Here is a 17110-nt window from a genome sequence, read left to right on the forward strand (position 1 = left end):
GGACAGTGGGGCTGGCAGAGGGAGAGGAGCCCGAGAGAGAAGGCTGAGTTGCCACTGGGTGACATGTGGCTGTGTGGGCAGGGTGGCCACATTCTCCTCCAGGGAAGGCACCCATGGGGGCCCTGATCTGGCAGCCCTGGCAGCTGGCTGGTGTCTCAGAGGTGGGAGGAAAGCCTTGGTGCCAGAGAAGAGAGGTGTAGTGCCAAAGGCTCAGGGCGGGCAGAACAGATCTCCTCCCCAAACGCACGTAACCAGAAACAAAGTCACCAGGGCCTGGGTCACTCGCAGGCAGGACTCAGGCAATTCTGCAGTGATCACACATCTCTTAAGAAATTATATTGCGCTTTATTAAATAAACTGAGTAGAAATGCACCTATTTACACCATGTTGTCAGTTTGAGCTCAAGTAATATGCAAGGCACAATTCTCCCTGTCTCCAGCTTTACAAAAGAAATCCCGTGGACCAGCCCTGAAGGACTGAAGTGGCTTCACACTTGCGGCTCAGAGTCATACAGGACCCCACACAGTGTCCACATGTGCCTGGCCCTGGGCTGCATCTCCAGGTCTTCCTGAGAGCACAGGGCTCCTGCCCAGGGCAGAGGGCTGCGTGTGGAGGTCTCAGTTGCTGAAAGGGTGAGGAGGGGCAGGAGGGATGACTTACCCCGGCCGCCTTCTCCTCCCCGGGCCTTTCCTGGAGCGGGGGTCTGCAGGACCTGGCTCGGCCCAGCTCTGCCCGCTGGGGAGCTGCTTGGAGGGCCCTGGGCCCTCCACTGCCTCCAGGGAGGCATCTCCTGCTGGGGGCAGGACAGAGGCTCAGATCTGCTGAGGTGTGACTGTGGTACAAGAGGGACAAACACTGGGTCTTTGTGCTTGGGTGGAACACAGTGGCTTTTCCAAACGAACGGAGAGGACATTCCTGACTCTAGCTCAAGGACATTCCAATATCCCTGTGCTGACAGAGAAGCCGGGATGTCCCCACAGGGCCGGGGCCGAGCCCAGGAGATGTTTCCACAGTTTAGGACACAGACAACACAGAGACCAGCAGTCTGTTCACAGTGGCCTGACGAGGGGCTAAGGCAGGCTGTTGGCTGCTGTCCAGTGTCTGTCTCCCTGGAGCCGGGCGGCACGGGATCCGGCGCTGCGATCCTCAGGCTTCTGTGCAGGAACGGGGCAGTGACCAGACACTCGTTATTCACTCCCCTCATGTCCTAGCAGGAGCCAGACTAGAGGGAAGTCGTTTCCACAGGGAAAAACACCACACAAAAATATTTTTAAAAAGTCCTTTCCCTGAGACTACGGCAGTAACATCATCTAAAGACAACTTCGAAACAGTTCGGCCTGCTCGAAGTCTTGGGAGGGAGTGGTTTCAGAGACGCTAAGAAAATAAAAGCATAGCTGCACATTGTCCAGAAACCCTAGACAACCAGGCATGGAGGAATGAGTCGGAAAGTCTCAGCCTTTGCAAGGCTGAAGTAAGACAAACACAGTCCGATATGTGAGAACAAGCCTACGCGCAGTGCCAACTAAGGTCTATGAGGATAGAGGCGGCAGTGAGAGTGGGCTCGGGGCTGGGCCGAGCAGGACAGCCTGTCGTGGGGGCACAGGAGCGCCCGGGCGTCGGCGGGGCATGCTGCCTAGTGCGTGGCGTACGCTGGGCTCCACAGCCCCGACGGAGGAGTGGCCCGGCGACTAGGCAGTGTATGGAAAGGCATCGGGGGCGATGAGGCAGCAAAATCTAGGGTGGAAAGAGATGAAGTGAGCAGCCGAGCGCCAGGGAGACGGACATTCCTCAGAGATCCCTGCGAGCAAACAGTAGCAGACGCCTCCCTAACCATGCCCCAAGCATCCCTGGGCCAGTGGACGGGAGGACACAGGGCCCTGAACTGGCCCTCACAGGGAAGGAGCACGGCTGGATGCATAGTGTGACCCGACTTCCCCAAGCTCAGTGGAGAGTCTCGGGATGGCAGGGAAGTGTGCAGTCCATGGGGCACCCAGCAGGGCGCTGTGCAACCAGCAGGACCAGCCTCCACGTGGGGGCAGTAGCATGAACAGACTCCAGGTGAGCAGAAGAGTCTGACGCATTAGGGAGACAAGACAAGGTGCTGGGGGGCTCCCACACACAGGGAGGCAGTGGGGAGACGCAGTGCTGAGGGCTGCAAGCCGCCATGAGGACAGCTGCCAGCAAGGGGAATGAGCTGCTGGGCCTTCCGTGGCTTCACGGGCAACATTCACAGGCCCAAGAGGCACCCCAGCAGAAGGCTATGGCTCTGGGCCCAGGACGCAGGTGGGAACTTGTTACCTTGGAAAACGCATCTATATACAAAACTGTGTCCTCTTTCAAACACCATGGAGCCCTTGAGGCCTGGCCATGCCCCACCATTGGGTCAGACAGCAGCCAAGCATTTCTTGTTGGGGGTGTTAGCATTCCAATGGGAACCAGAAGACGTAACCTGCCGTGCTCAGCTGTGTAGGCTCAGGGGACGCCACTCACAGAGAGAGGTGGCCCTGGAGCCGTGCAGGACTGCCGGGCCGGGGCCACCACACACCGGCCTATTAGGAGGCATGGGCTTGCCAGTCTCCTCCCTCGTCAGCACTGCCTGCAACCCCATCTCTGAGGCAGCCAGTCAGCCAGCTCAGACCCACTGCAGTGTCCCCAGCCACACACCTGCAGCGGCAGGGCCCCCGCTGCCAGCCCCTGCTCCCTGTACAGCTCTGCCTGGGAAAAGCTCTCCTGGCCCAGGACCTCAGACCCACACGGCAGCCTTAAGGTTCTGTCCCCCGGCTCCCACATCTGCCCTCCAGGTCTCAGAGGGCTGCTCCTTTTGGCCCAGGGCCATGCCTGCTGAGCAGTGGGGTTCAAGGCCTCGCCCCCAGGTCCTCCCCCAGGACCCTTCTTCTTCACCCCCGTTCTGCTGGGCTATGCCCGCAGGGTGGCTACTCACAGTGGGGGCTGTGCCGAGGGCTGGCTCGGGGTGAGAGGGCTGGCGGTGCGGCGAGCTCCCGGGGGGCGCGGACCGTGTGGTAGGCTGCAAGACCACAGAGGTGGCTGGTTAGAGCAGGCTGGGATGGGGGGGTGACCCAAAGAACATAGTGCCGCCGGCCTCACCTATGACCACGACAGCGGTGCCAGCCAGCATGGCAAACAGTGTGAAGAACATGACTTGGTAGGAGTCCAGGAAGTGCTGAAAGAAGCTCGTTCCATCTGTGATAAGCAGAAAGGTGAGTTACCAAATGACCCCATGGGGGCCTTCGTGCCCATGTCCATGGTCAGAGGGTGAGGTACCCTGCCTGGGGCTTGGGGCATGTCCAGTCCCGTGGGCCTGTTACCCAGTACTCTCCCCTCCCACATGGGCCACTTGATTCGACCCTGTTCCACCAACAGCCTGCTTCCTCGGAGGAGGAAAGGCTCAGCACTGCTCAGCAGGATGGTTCGGGGATAGAACAGGCCTGTCTGGGGGAGTCTGGAAGATGTGGGCTGCTGGGGAGTCAGCCATGGTGCCGAAGAGACAAGGTAGTATTGAAAATGCCAAGTCGTGAGTCAGAATCACAAAACTTCGCCAGGGGAAAGGTATCAGACAGGGACCCACTGCTCTGAGAAGTGAGGCTGAGCGCATCCAGGGCTCAGCTGCCTCTTCTGCCCAAAGCTGCTTCTGCTCAGGGGTCCACCTAGCCCTGCCCCGGCCTCAGCCCACACCCTCACACGTGTCAAGGACCCGTCCCCCCACCCCACTGGGCTGTCCTGAGCTCCACAGGAAGAAGGCGGTGGTTTCCTCAAGTGTCCCTGACATTGGCCCACGCCTTCAGTCCACTCCCAGCCAGGCCTGACCAGGTCACTTCCCTCTCAGAAAAACGCCCGAGGCCCGCGTGGTGTCCCAGGCTCCTTCCAGCCCCCCTGGGCAGCACCTCCCCCTGCACCGCACCCCAGGGTCTTCCTGACTGCATCGCCCTCCCCTGGCCATGAATCCTTCCAGCCCGAGCTGCGGCGTCCGCTTTGAACTGCCACCTCTCCCAGCAGAAGTGAAACCATGCCCTGTGTGCAGCCCATTTTCAGCCACGTCTCTAGAATGCTTCCGTTCTCACTGCAGGCGTGATTCCACGCCTGTCTCCTGGGGGTTGGGGTTTGGGCACCTCTCAGGCTTCCGCCCAGCCCGGGGTCTGGCACACGACACGTGCTAATCCATGGCGACACAATAATGCAGTCATTCGTTACTGAGCACCCCCTGTATGCTGTGGAAGCCCTGTGCTAAGTGCTGTCCTCATACTTCTAGCTGGGGAAGACCCGAGGAACCGTCGTAATTCATTAGGCTAATTATGGCACAGGTGACAGCTGGCGGAGTGTTACAGAAGAACACCAGGGTGAGAGTGTTTGCAGTGAGGTTCAGGTTTGCAGATTCTAGGAGAAGGCAATGTCTGCGGGAAGCTCTGAAGGGGTTTGGGCCAAGGGCTTCTCTGGGGCAGCAGCATCATAGGTAGAGGGAACAGCGAATGCCAGAGGCTCTAGTTGCGGCCAGTCTGGCTGGAGCAAAGTACATGTGGGAAATGAGTCATAAAAGGGTCGGGAGTGCAGATCACACGTGGGCCTTTTGGGCCTGGAGGGACTTGGGCTTTACCTCCCAGGGAGGTGGGAGGCATAGCAAAATGCCGAGCAGAGAATGGCGATACGGTCACAGTGTAACAGGCTCTCTCTGCCTGCTGTGTTGGAATGGACGGGGGCGTGACTGCCCAAATGGGCAACTTCCACTTTGTGAGACATTCTGCATGTCTCACTCCCCCAGTTCCCACGCTTCCAGGCTTCCACGAACACCCAGGGCCCCTCCAGCCCCTCCCTCCCCTCCGTCCCAGCTGGTGAACTGGCTCATGACTCACAAGCACCGGGCCCTCGGTGATCCATCACAAAGGCCACGGTGACCGGGATGGTGACAGCTTGGCTAGTCGCGGGGCTGGAGAAGGTCACAGCGGTGGACAGAGGCCCCTGGCTGCCAGCCACAGGGTCCGAGATCCCGACCGTGTACGTGACAAAGCTGGGCAGCCCAACAGACTTCTCCTTCTCGAAGGCCACCACGGCTGGGTTCCCCGACTTCACCTGGGAGAGATGTCAGGGCTGCAGGGGAGCATCCCCATTTCTGCCTGAGACGTTGTGCTTCCCTCCCACGCCTGCATGCTAGAGGCTCCCTGCCCAGGCGCCACATCCTAGGCAGGTGACAATGCCCTGATAGCATGCCGTTCCGCGGAGGCGGGGAAGGAGCACACTGTCTGTACATGGGGTGCTTTGAAGGCAAGGACAAATCAGTATCATTGAATTCTAATCAAGCGCTCTTTAAAAAAATGCTAACCCGACAGGACCTATCTACAAACACCACCTTTCAAGGCTGCAGTCTGGACTCTGTTAAAGGCTGACAGCCAGCAGCCCCACCGCAGGCCTGGCAGCCCCTCTGTCACTAGAGCCCACTTATCCCCGTGTCACGCTGCGATTATTCAGCGCTGTGCCGCAGGAGACAAGAGGATGGGCCAGCACAGACGCCACGAGCGCCTTCACACAGACATGTGGTCCCTTCCCGACTGGGTGAAGTCCAGGACGTCACTCACACGTGTACCGGCCAGCAGACAGGGGACCTCTGTGGGCCCCTGTGGACACGAATCACTGACAGTTTACGCTTAGGCTTTGCTTCTTGGCCACGCCAGCAGCGTTCTTGCACTGAATCCCTTCACTCACCACTCGCTGCTCCCTGACCAGCCTGTGCTGGGGAGGCCCTGTGCTAAGTGCTGCCCTCGCACACTTAACCAACGGCTGGGAAAGACCAGCAGGAGTCCTAATGCTTAACACAACCACTAGGCTAACGGAGACCAGTGTGCTATGGGGTAAACAGGGTAAGAATACTAATTTAAAAAAATTTTTTAATTTTGAAAAGAGGTGGTTCAGGATTCCCATATTCCCTCCAGCCCTCCTGACCCGTCCTTCCCGATGCCCCAGCTTGTGAAGGGACACCGCTCACCTCCAGGTTCTCCAGAATCTCCATGGCACCAAAGACCTTGACCTCGGAGCTGGTGTAGTGGTTGCTCAAAAGGATTTCAGCCTGGTCGGCATATAGCCCTGGGCTGAAGGGCACCTCAGCCCCAACCTGCTCTCCAGAGAAGTGGCTGCCCGAGAGGGAGGCAGTGGCCAGCAGCGCTGTCTTCTTCAAGCTCAGGAGCTTCAGCTGCTTGTCCGTCAGTCTGTGCATCGTGACCAAGCAGAGGTACTTGCCTGTGGAGATAAGGAGGTCCCACTTTGTTCCCTCTCCCACCTATGGACCCTGAGAAACATGATACCGACAGAAAAGAGCTCCTGCTGGCTAACTGTGCTCAAATTTAAAAGGTGAGCCTAGCAGCCATTTCTGAACAGGGGCCTCTCATGCAAACAGCACTTCAGGGAGAAGCCGGCACTGAACTGCCTGCCTGCACTGTGGTCCTGCCATCTGAGCCAGCCCTTGTAAAGGAGTTCCCGGAAGTGTATTTCAACCAATAGGACTGAGGCTTTCCCTGTCCAATCAGAGCTGTGCAGCTGTGTCACCATCAGCATCTTCACTGACCAATCAGGACACTGCCTTTTGGACCAATCAAACTGTGACTATTTGGAGTCCTCATTTGCATGAGGACAGACCAATCAGGGAGTATACTTTCCCTTTCCACTGAAGACTGTGTTTCCCAAGCTGGAGCTGAAACACCAAAGACGTCTTGCTGGACCAGAGTAGATCAGAGCAGGCGGAGCAGAGCTGTCCAGCCAGAGAGGAGCCTCAGCCCAGGGCCACCTTGCCCCAGGGACACCTCGCCCAAGGGCTGCCTCACAGCCGTGCTCTCTTAATTGTGCTAGAATCCTACTGAGCTGCTCTCACAGCTGAGCTGTATCTCAATTGAACTGTTTGCATTGAATAAAGTTTCCTTCTTCATCACCCCCCAAACTGGGGAATTCCTGTTAGCACTGAATTGGCACCAATGATCACTGGTTGACACACCCATACCTGATGCTGTTCCTTCTCCCTGCTTTTCTAACTGGAGAACTCCTACTCAATCTTTAGAGCCCAGATGAGGCATCACGTCCCCCAGGGGCCTCTGGGAAGTCCTTTGTCAGTGCCCCCAGCCCACTGGACACCCTTTCTGTGGCCAGCACTCTGCTTTGCTGTCACAGAATCCCCTATTCACCAGATCCCCACTGGAGTGAGGCTCTCTGGGGCAGAAAGGTCTAGTCCAGCTCTGTATCGGGCCCAAGTAGCCTGGCTCAGAACAAGTGTGAAAAAATGGTAAACAGACTCATGACCCATCTGGGGTGCAGGCTGAGCTGGGACTGACTCCCGGTATAGCCGATGGCCCCAGATACAGCAAGAAGTTCTGTGAAGACTAGTTGGGACTATTTCGGTGTCTCATGTACTCCATGCCTGACCCAGGGACATAATGAGTTGAATAAACACTGTGAGTGATGCTTTGGAAATCTCCCTAAACCTGGAAACCTAGATGCCTGGCTGAGGGTTCCATCTATGCCCAAGTGCCCCTAGACGAGACTCTTCAATGCCAAGTGTCCCTAGCCGAGTCCCTTCCATGCCAAGGGCGCCTAGACGAGTCCCTTCCATGCCAAGGGCCCTAGACGAGTCCCTTCCATGCCAAGTGCCCCTAGACGAGTCCCTTCCATGCCAAAGGCACCTAGACGAGTCCCTTCCATGCCAAGGGCCCCTAGACGAGTCCCTTCCATGCCAAAGGCGCCTAGACGAGTCCCTTCCATGCCAAGGGCGCCTAGACGAGTCCCTTCCATGCCAAGGGCCCCTAGACGAGTCCCTTCCATGCCAACGGCCCCTAGACGAGTCCCTTCCATGCTAAAGGCGCCTAGACGAGTCCCTTCCATGCCAAGGGCCCCTAGACGAGTCCCTTCCATGCCAAGGGCCCCTAGACGAGTCCCTTCCATGCCAACGGCCCCTAGACGAGTCCCTTCCATGCTAAAGGCGCCTAGACGAGTCCCTTCCATGCCAAGGGCGCCTAGACGAGTCCCTTCCATGCCAAGGGCCCCTAGACGAGTCCCTTCCATGCCAACGGCCCCTAGACGAGTCCCTTCCATGCTAAAGGCGCCTAGACGAGTCCCTTCCATGCCAAAGGCCCCTAGACGAGTCCCTTCCATGCTAAAGGCGCCTAGACGAGTCCCTTCCATGCCAAGGGCCCCTAGACAAGTCCCTTCCATGCTAAAGGCGCCTAGACGAGTCCCTTCCATGCCAAAGGCCCCTAGGCGAGTCCCTTCCATGCTAAAGGCGCCTAGACGAGTCCCTTCCATGCCAACGGCCCCTAGACGAGTCCCTTCCATGCTAAAGGCACCTAGACGAGTCCCTTCCATGCCAAGTGCCCCTAGCCGAGTCCCTTCCATGCCAAGTGCCCCTAGGCGAGTCCCTTCCATGCCTATGTCAGCTAAACACCCTGGGCAAGTCGGCTTCCTTGCTGGCCATTTCTCTTGGTCAAGTGGGGGTAACATCACCCCCCTTGGAGATGCATGAATGAATAACCAGGGCCCGGAATCACAGCCTGCCTATTCTGCACTAAGCGCTGAGCTTGGGCCCTGCACCCACTGTGCCCCCAGGATAAATCTTCTGTTCTCAGACAGCCGCCTGAGAACTGAAGCTGCTTTGCTGCTGCTGCCAGAAATAGAGATGCAGAACGAGCCCAGAGAGAGGGGCCTCAGCATGCTGCAGATGGGCGTATGGCCTGGCACCCTCTCCCAGTTAAGGCTGGGCTGCATATTCTTAGAAAGACCTGAAAAAAGCACCCCCTGATCATCAACAGTCGTCATCACAACAACACTGGCAGCTACCTTTGAGGACTCAGGACGTGTGAAACGTGTCATAGGAACTGTCCCAGGAACCCCTAGGAGGGCACTCTTTCCTCAGATCGAGGAGGTGATGCGTGACGTGACTCAGCCTGCAGTTCCACAGCACAAGTTGACGGCACGCCGTATGGCCCTGGACGATTTAATAAGACCCCTTCCATCCCTCCCTGGCTCGCTCCTCTCAGAGTCCTGACCTGAAGGCAGAGCAAGGCACTACCCTCCCCATTTCACGGAGGGATACAGCCTCAACATCCACAGGCTCCGAGCTGGCAAGAGCAAAGGAGGCACTGAGCTCAGGGGTTCCCTCTGAATCACGTCCTTTCTGCCGGGGTAGAGGGACGCCTAAAATGGCCATGACCCAGCACAGGGACACCAACCCATTCTGGAGGCCGCAATGAACCACAGAGGCCAGAGTGACAGTGTCAGTCCCAGGCTGGGCTCCTGACTGACTGCCCCTCTGGACAGAGGCCACTGTGAGCCAAAGGCACTGAAGGCAAACCTGCTGTGCAAGTCAATTTCCACTTTCAACCCCCTTTAGACTTACCCAGAATGGTGTCAAACCTTGGTTCTGCAGTGAAAATGTCACGTGCCGGGAAATCGAAGACATCTTGCTTGAACTGGAGCTGGCAGCTGATGAGGGACTCTGGGTGCAGGGTCTCAATGACTTCAGTCTGGGCCAGGGAACACTCACCTAGAGACGGGAGAAGAGTAAGAAAGGCGTGGGCCAGGACGGACTGCAGCCACCACACATAGGCCTGCCAAGGCCTCGGCACCTGCCTAAAGAGCCCCAAGATGAGGGAGCAGGCTGGCCAGGCCACAAAATTGCACCTGCACCCCAAATTCCTTCCACATTAGGCCGCCGGAGCTGCCCAAAGCTTCATGATTGTGCCACGGTTTATAGAAGCTGAGAACAAATTTTACAGAGGAGGGCATCATTCTGAATGCCAGGCAATTTCAGATCAGAATTTCAGGATTTATTCTAGCGCTTGTGTCCAGGGCCATGGCAGATGGGTCAGGCCACTAACGTGTGCCATCTGTTCCTTTCCGCAGGGGACAAATGGGCAACTTAGTTCTGGACATCAAGAGGGCCCCACGGGTACACTGAGCACCACTTCCGCAGCAGCACAGTATCGGTCACTTGCACTGAGGCAGGAAAAGAGAGATTACCATGTTTCAATACATCTGCCTCGTTAATCAGAACGAAAACAGTGGTATTTAATTCTACCAGTTAAGTGGCTTTTTAAAAAAAGCTTTGTATTTACTTTTATTAAAAAGCCTTCTATTAATTTTTTATAAGTTGATGTATTAATTTCTGGTAGCTGTGTCCAGGGCGCTCATGGGCAGGGGACAGGGCTGAACGTGCTGTGCATGACTTGGGAGAGGTAATTACAAAAATCAACATCAGTGACAAGGCCTGCTAGGTCGTCACTTTCTGGGATTAAGGGTGGTCAGTCGCGGCATTCTTTACTGTGGTACCTGAGGTTGAAGTCACATTTCTAGCTCAGAAACAGACAGTTTCTGGGTGCCTGTCTCTTTTAGGAAGACTCCTTCCGTGGCGTCTGCTTGTGGCTGACTAGAATTTCTAAAAAAGTTGGAAGGGGCAGGCCAGCTAGGGTTAAATGTTCTCTCTGGAGTTGGCATGAGTTTGAGCATACAAAAGCCCATCAGAAGGGCACAAGAAGCCCCCTCCCCATTCCCTCCGCCTGACCCCCGACTCTCTACCTCTCAGGTTAGAGTTTCTGTCTCCCACGGTGACCGTCACTTTGGAGGCTGTGTCCTCCTGGAAACCGGTCTGGACGGGGCGCATGTGACGGGCTACGACCCTCTGAGGCATGCCGATCACTACCTGGGAAGGAAGCCAGGTAAGCTCAGTAAGTACCAGCCATGTGCTGGCCTGTCCATCTCTGTCATCTCATCCTCTGGCCTGTGATGCAGGCACTGCCCATTTCACAGGTGACAAAACTGAGGCCCAAAGCCTAAATGATGTGCTGGAACATGGCAGAGCTGGGGCAGACCCCAGGCTGGTCAGATTCTGCAGCCTAGGGCTTTCCTGCTGAACAAGAGCAGAGAGCTAAACAGCAGGCCTCAATTCATTCATCGGTCTGAGGTGAGCTGTGGATTTTGGCGCCTGTGAGCGTTATCGTCACTGCTCTGTACCTCGATTTGGTTAATTAATCTTTCAGCAAAGAGAGAAAAATCCATTTTACTTTACCATCATTTATTCGAAATAAATCAGCCTGACCGCAACGTGAACTCACACGGCCCTAGCAGTGAAGGGTCCCCAGACTCCAGTGTTCCCAGGCTCCCCTTGCCCAGCCTGCAGCCAGGAATACGCAAACACCACAGCTGCACACCTCCACCTCCCCGCAGAGCCCAGTGCCATCTGCCCAGGGGGGCCCAGCTCCAGGGCAGCCTTCTCCAGCTAGAAGGCCTCCTGCCCGCTCTGGGCAGGCACCGAGCACCTCCTGCCTCCCCCAGGGCTGATTTCTACCAGAAAGGGGCTGGGTCCCACTCCCGCTGAAGTGCCCGCAGCTCCCAGGGCCATGACCCCCACAGAGCTCTAGGCAGGCACAGACCCTCAGCGGCTGGCCACCTCCACCCCTGCGCTGCCGATTCCCTCCTTCCTCCGTCTCGCCTTCTACTCCTGACCCCGTGCCCGTGTGCCGCAGTCCTCCCGGCACCCTCGCCGTCCTCCATACCTTGGCCCCAGCCCCCCACATGCTCCCACCCTCCCAGGTGTTCCAGAGCCATCTCTGTGCGGGAGGCCCCTCCCGCCCATCTCCAGCTCTCTGCCTTGGTGCTCAGACACACCTGACGGAGTATCACCATCAGCCCCACTCAGAGGAGCTCAAATCACCATGTCCCAACGTCACTCATCGTCCTCCCCCCACTGACCCTCCTCCTGTGCTCCCCTCTCAGAGCAAAGGACCAACAGCCACCTGGTCACCCAGCCAGACCCTGGTGTCACCCACACGGCCTGCTTTTTCCTCACCTCCACTTCCAAACAGTCACAAACCTCTGATGACCGCCCTCCTGAATCTCTCCTGCACCCACCCTTAGTTTCTGCCTACCCGCCGGTGCCAGTTGACAGCCCTTGTTGGGTGTCCTGGCTGGTTACCCTGCAGCTACTCCTCTTCTCTTGGGCTCTTACGCTCTGCTGGCCACCGGGTGATTGTCCCAAAACTTGCTCCGATCCATATCACTATTTGATTTAAAAGCCCTGATGAACCCCTCCTGTGCTGGCATAAGCCTCAGCCTCTTCACCCGGAACAGTCACAGTGCAGCTAATGCCTACTGAGCACTTGCTGTGTGTGAGGACCATCCTAAGGCCTTCACATGTGTTAGCTCAGGGTGGCGCACCACACTGGTATCCCCATTTTACAGGTGAACAAACTGACGCCCGGGGAAGTTAAATCACTTACCCAGGGTCACAGTCCTCAGTGGCCCTCCTGGGATGTGAAGCTAGGCAGGCCTGGCCCTGGAGCCTACACACTTAACCACTCCATGGAACTAAGCATCTGGAAGTCGACACGTTTCACGATCTGATCACAAAGCCAGCCTCCGCTTCCCCACATTCTATATTCCAGCTCGGGGAATATACCGGGGCTCGGCTCGGGAACCCTTTGCCCATTTCATGCTCCCTCTGCCAGCGCCCCTGAGCACTCGAAGCAGCTCCTTCCAGGAGAGCCCAGCCTTAGGGTCACAGGGTGCACCTCTCTGCAAGTGGCGGGCCCACACCGCACAGCTGCAGCACTAAATACGCACACACTCGTAGGTGAAACTCCTGGACCTGACAAAGGCATGTGGGCTCTCAAACTGACACGTTTGGGACACAGCCAAGCTTCGCTCATTGAGTCTTTCTCAGCTGGAGATAAACAGAAGAGAGGGCAGTTTTGTCTGTCTCCAGAAAGATTCAAAAGGTGACTCCCTGGGGGAGGGGTACCCTTGCCTGTGACGCCCAGGCACTGCACTGGCCCACCCACAGCCGCAGCCCCAGGGACACCCGTGCGGCCATGCCCACCCTTGCAGGCACAGCTCACGTGCAGTGGGAGCTGGGATCCACACTAGGAGGCTGCCTCTCGCCATCACGCCATTTGAGCATGGGGAGACAGAAGCTGAGAAGACATGGGCACTCGTCCAATCCCAGAGGTAGTGGGTGGCAGACCCCCCACTGGTGACTTCTAGACCCTGAGTGCCGCCAAGGCAATGACACATGTTTGTCTAAAGAAAGGGGAACCATTCAGTATGGAAAGCTGACAGTTTCATCCCAAAGTTCAGCCTCTCAGGCCATGAGCCACATGTGTCCTGAAGCCTCACCTCCTTGTAGGTCCTCAGGACCCCAGGGACCTCGTAGGAAATCGTCACGGAGCCCACATCCCGGGCCACAGCCACGCCCGTCTTGGGGTCCACGTGGAGGACGCTGCTGGCTGAGGAGCTCCAGGTTCCAGGGAGACCTGGGAGAGGAAGCCTGGGTGTCACCCATCTTGCCCACATCTCATACTGCAGCCAAGCCCCATGTTACCTGGTCACTGTGCCGGCCTTCTTGCTGCCCTGCCCCACACCACACAGCGGCCACACGGAGCTCACTCACCACCCTCGGGCAGAAGCCACACTCTGTTTCTGCAGCCTGGCTCGGCCTGCTCCCCTCACACTCGTGGCTGCGGCACGTGGAGCCAGCTGCCCTGCCCCCACACCTGCGCACCACACAGCATGGCCTGTCAAGAATAACCGGTGGCCCCTGCCACGCCCAGCGCCTCCCCCTGTCCAGAGATGACCTGGGTGCTGGCCCTCAGGCCCCGCCCTGTACACGCCCTCCTCCACAGCACCCCCTGCCCCCCCACACATTGCTTATCAATCCCTTTTAGCAAATAAAGCAGGTGTCGGGCTCAGAGCTGTCACTAAAGAACATTTCTTAGGTAAAAGCCAGTCACAGGATATAATAAATACAATGAAAGGACTCAACAACCACATTTTATTTATGGCAAATTATACTTGTTTTTCTTGAAAGAGAGTACTTAACTTCCTTTTAAAATGAATTTAATTAGAGGGAAAAATAGGGAGCTACTCTGAAAAGGAACGGCAGTAATTGTGCATGGAGCTGATGGCTGTGCAGGGGGGGGCACGCCTGAAATCGGTGAGCGGGCCCTGGCCGTTGTCGGCACAGGGTGCGTCTCAGAGGCAGGCCCTCCAGCACGACAGCCACCGGCCATGACATTAATTAGAACAAAACATTCATTTCCTCAGCTGCATTAGGCACATTTCCAGTGTGCAGTGGCTAGTGGCTACTGTGCCACACAGAGTAGATACAGGACATTTCCATGATGGCAGAACGTTCTACTGGACAGAGCTGTTTCCGAGCATGGCTTGGCAAGGGGCCATATACTAGCTAGACATTTGGGCTGTGTTGCCCGAAGGTCTCTGATGCCACCATTCAACCTGGCAGTTGGGTGAAAACAGCCACTGACAACATGCAAACGAATGGGTCTGAGTAAGTTCTGGTAAACTGGTGCTTGGACAAAGAGGCAGCAGGCTGCATGCTGCCCGGAGGGTGGTCTTCTGACTCCTGCCCTGGGACATCGTCCAAGTCCTGCTTGTACAGTTCCCACCACGGGAAGCTGCGAACCTCCTCCAGGAGCCCACTGCCAATTCTGCGTGGGCCCATGTCTCCCAGGGAGGGCTCCCTGGGCCAGTGCCTCTCTCTTACCTTCCAGGCTGACCAGGACAGTGGCCAGACAGAGGACGTCCCCCACCACCAGCGTTCCAGGCAGCTCCGGGGAGATGGCCTGTTGGACGGGCAGTGGGACGAAGTCGGAGAGGCCCGTGTGCTCCAAGTCCCACACGCGGAGCAGCGTGAGGCCCACGCTGGCAGAGCGGACGACACAGGTGTGATTGGTGGGGCCCTTCCCGATCTGCACAAACTCGTCTCTAGGCACAGGAGGGAGACAAGGGCTCTCAGGATCGGGAAAGAGCCCCGACTCCGGGGGGGAAGTGCAGTATGGGTCCTGGGTGACACTTCTCACATACGGCAGCCCCAGACGTCACTCCGACCCACAGGTACCCAGCAGCTGCTCCAGAGGAGAGAGCACCAGGGGCCTCCCACCGCCCCCATCCCTCACCCAGAGGAACCTGTGGCTCTCATCCAGGACGCCCACATCGCCACCCTCAGATGGCAGGAGGGAGCTGAGGCCCAGGGAGCAAACTGACCCACAGGGCACTGGGATGCGTGGGGCAGGACAGGCTGCCCTTCTCAGTGTAAGCCGAACGGGCAGCACTGCTGTGCCCACTTCCTCACCTGTCAGAGGGAGACAGCAGTATACCCTGTCACAGGGGTGTGATGTGAGCATTGAACCAGACGTGGAGCTGTGAGTACTTAGGCCAGCGCCTGCCATGGCGACAGCTTAGTCCACACCAGCCAGTGTTGTTCCCTGGAAAGCCTGGACTGGGTGGGCTGACGGTGAGGGGCCCTGGCTTTGTCACTTCCCTCCACCGTGCCTCAGACCCCTGGGCCCTGACTGGTCTCTTGGAGACAGGCTCCTGCCACCAAAGGGCTCGCAGGGTGGCTGAGTGGCTGTGAAAGCCCAGCTCCATTTCCTCCAAGGCAGCCTGCACCACAGACGGCAGGGACACTGCACACAGAGCCCCAGAGCTGGCCAGAGGCCCTCACCTAGTCCTGGGGACTAGGCCACATTCCCCACGTGACAGGTGTGGGAACCAAGGCCTGGAGAGGCGACCTGCCTTGTGCCATCCTTCGGAAAGCAGGCTCCATAAAGCGTCGAGCCGGGCTTGGAGCAGGTCTCACTCTAAATGCCACGCTCCCAGCGCCTGACCCTGGCTGCATGCAGCAACCGGGCGCACACGTGCTGCAGGGCCCTGGGACGCCACGCTGCAGCGGGTGCCAACTGCACACAGTCTTCTGCGCCCACCTAGTGCTGCCTAGGACACACCCCCAAACCCTGCTCTTGCCTCCTGAACAGACGCTTCTCTCCTCCTTTTGGCTGGGTCTGCATCAACTGGGGCAGTGGGTCTCAACCTTTAGTCACATGGATGCCTCGTTACAACACAGACTGTTTGGCCCAGTGAATGTGCATTTCTAAAAGCTCCCCAGTGATGGGACGAGGCTGGTCTGCGGACATTTTGAGGGCCACCTCTCCAGTGGATGCAGAAGTTTTAGCAGGCCCCGACTGAGGCCACAGCTCTCTGCTTTGCTCCGGAGACCACCTCATGTCTTCTCACTTTCGGCTGAGGCTGCAGCTGTGTTTCAGAACAGTCATCCAAAACAAGCTGCACTTGGAGCCGGGTGGGGCCTGGTATTCACACCCCACTTCCTGGCTGTGTGACCCTAGACAAGTGGTTGACCTTTCTGGGCCTCAACAAATGGATGACAGTGAAGAGCAAGACGCAATGCAGGGTTTGCACACAGCAGATGGTCAGTGCACGACGGAGCACCGGAAAGTGTGTGCCTTGTTCTGACCACCTTTTGTAGTCTGTAACGGGTGATTTGCATCCCTAGACCGCAGGGCCAGGCCAAACGCCAGGGTTGTTTACACCTCCCCTGCAGTCCAGCGTTAAAAGTGCACAAAAACCTTACTACAAACCCTCCAACCACAAACCCCAACCTCTGCGTTTGCTTCCTGACCTCCCAGGCGATGTCCCCGCCAAACAATGTCCGCCACAGAGTAAACACAGGCCCCCAGCTATGCTTTCCCCCGTTCCTCCTGCGTCCAGACCAAGCCTGGCACTGCCCTCACCGGCCCGGAGAGTGGCACGCCTCCTCTCTGAAACTCCAAGCAGCACAACTCTTCTTCCAGTGGCATTAGCCTTTCTGTGTTGCCGTCAGTCACCCCCATACATTAAAGCTGGTACAGCTGAGACACCCCTCAACATGAGAAATGGGCATCACCCACACCCTACCTGTTAGTTGCAAAGTGGAGCACTGAATTGTGGGCATGGAAGACATCACCAGAGTTGTCATGGAAGTGAACAGTGAACGTCACGGTCATTCCCAAAGGCAGGGCCACCAGAGCCGCGTTGTTCCGGGTATGCAGGGCTGGGCTCATGGAGATCCTCAGGTAAGATACAGGGGCCACCTGGGGGATAGTGAGCAGGTATGGCGAGGACTGTGTTGGAAACAGTGGCCTAAAAACCCACCCACCAAGGAGGACACACTTGTCCTTGACTGGTCCCCATTTCAGGAAGGACCAGAGGCTGAACCAAGCATCCCAACCTAGTGACAAGCTTCTCACCTCCTTAAAGAGTGAGCAACCCAACCCAC

The 17110-nt window shown here is 57.3% G+C and overlaps 1 protein-coding gene across 1 annotated transcript in view; it reads right to left on the reverse strand.

Moving 5' to 3' along the window:
• Positions 1 to 325: 325 nt before the first annotated feature.
• The window catches only part of NUP210 (nucleoporin 210), a 138480-nt gene continuing 121695 nt past the window's right edge, over positions 326 to 17110 (reverse strand). Inside the window, exons 31-40 of the mRNA XM_033127109.1 lie at positions 16750 to 16925; positions 14543 to 14763; positions 13156 to 13292; positions 10561 to 10684; positions 9383 to 9529; positions 5993 to 6243; positions 4866 to 5082; positions 3106 to 3201; positions 2942 to 3025; positions 326 to 1734 (exon numbers count right to left, since the gene is read on the reverse strand). Of these exons, the coding sequence (XP_032983000.1) occupies positions 1634 to 1734; positions 2942 to 3025; positions 3106 to 3201; positions 4866 to 5082; positions 5993 to 6243; positions 9383 to 9529; positions 10561 to 10684; positions 13156 to 13292; positions 14543 to 14763; positions 16750 to 16925 (1554 nt within the window). The 3' untranslated portion in view covers positions 326 to 1633. The remainder of the gene's footprint in view (positions 1735 to 2941; positions 3026 to 3105; positions 3202 to 4865; positions 5083 to 5992; positions 6244 to 9382; positions 9530 to 10560; positions 10685 to 13155; positions 13293 to 14542; positions 14764 to 16749; positions 16926 to 17110) is intronic.

This window comes from Rhinolophus ferrumequinum, chromosome 2 (genome assembly GCF_004115265.2).
Source record: "Rhinolophus ferrumequinum isolate MPI-CBG mRhiFer1 chromosome 2, mRhiFer1_v1.p, whole genome shotgun sequence".
Lineage (NCBI taxonomy): Eukaryota > Metazoa > Chordata > Mammalia > Chiroptera > Rhinolophidae > Rhinolophus > Rhinolophus ferrumequinum.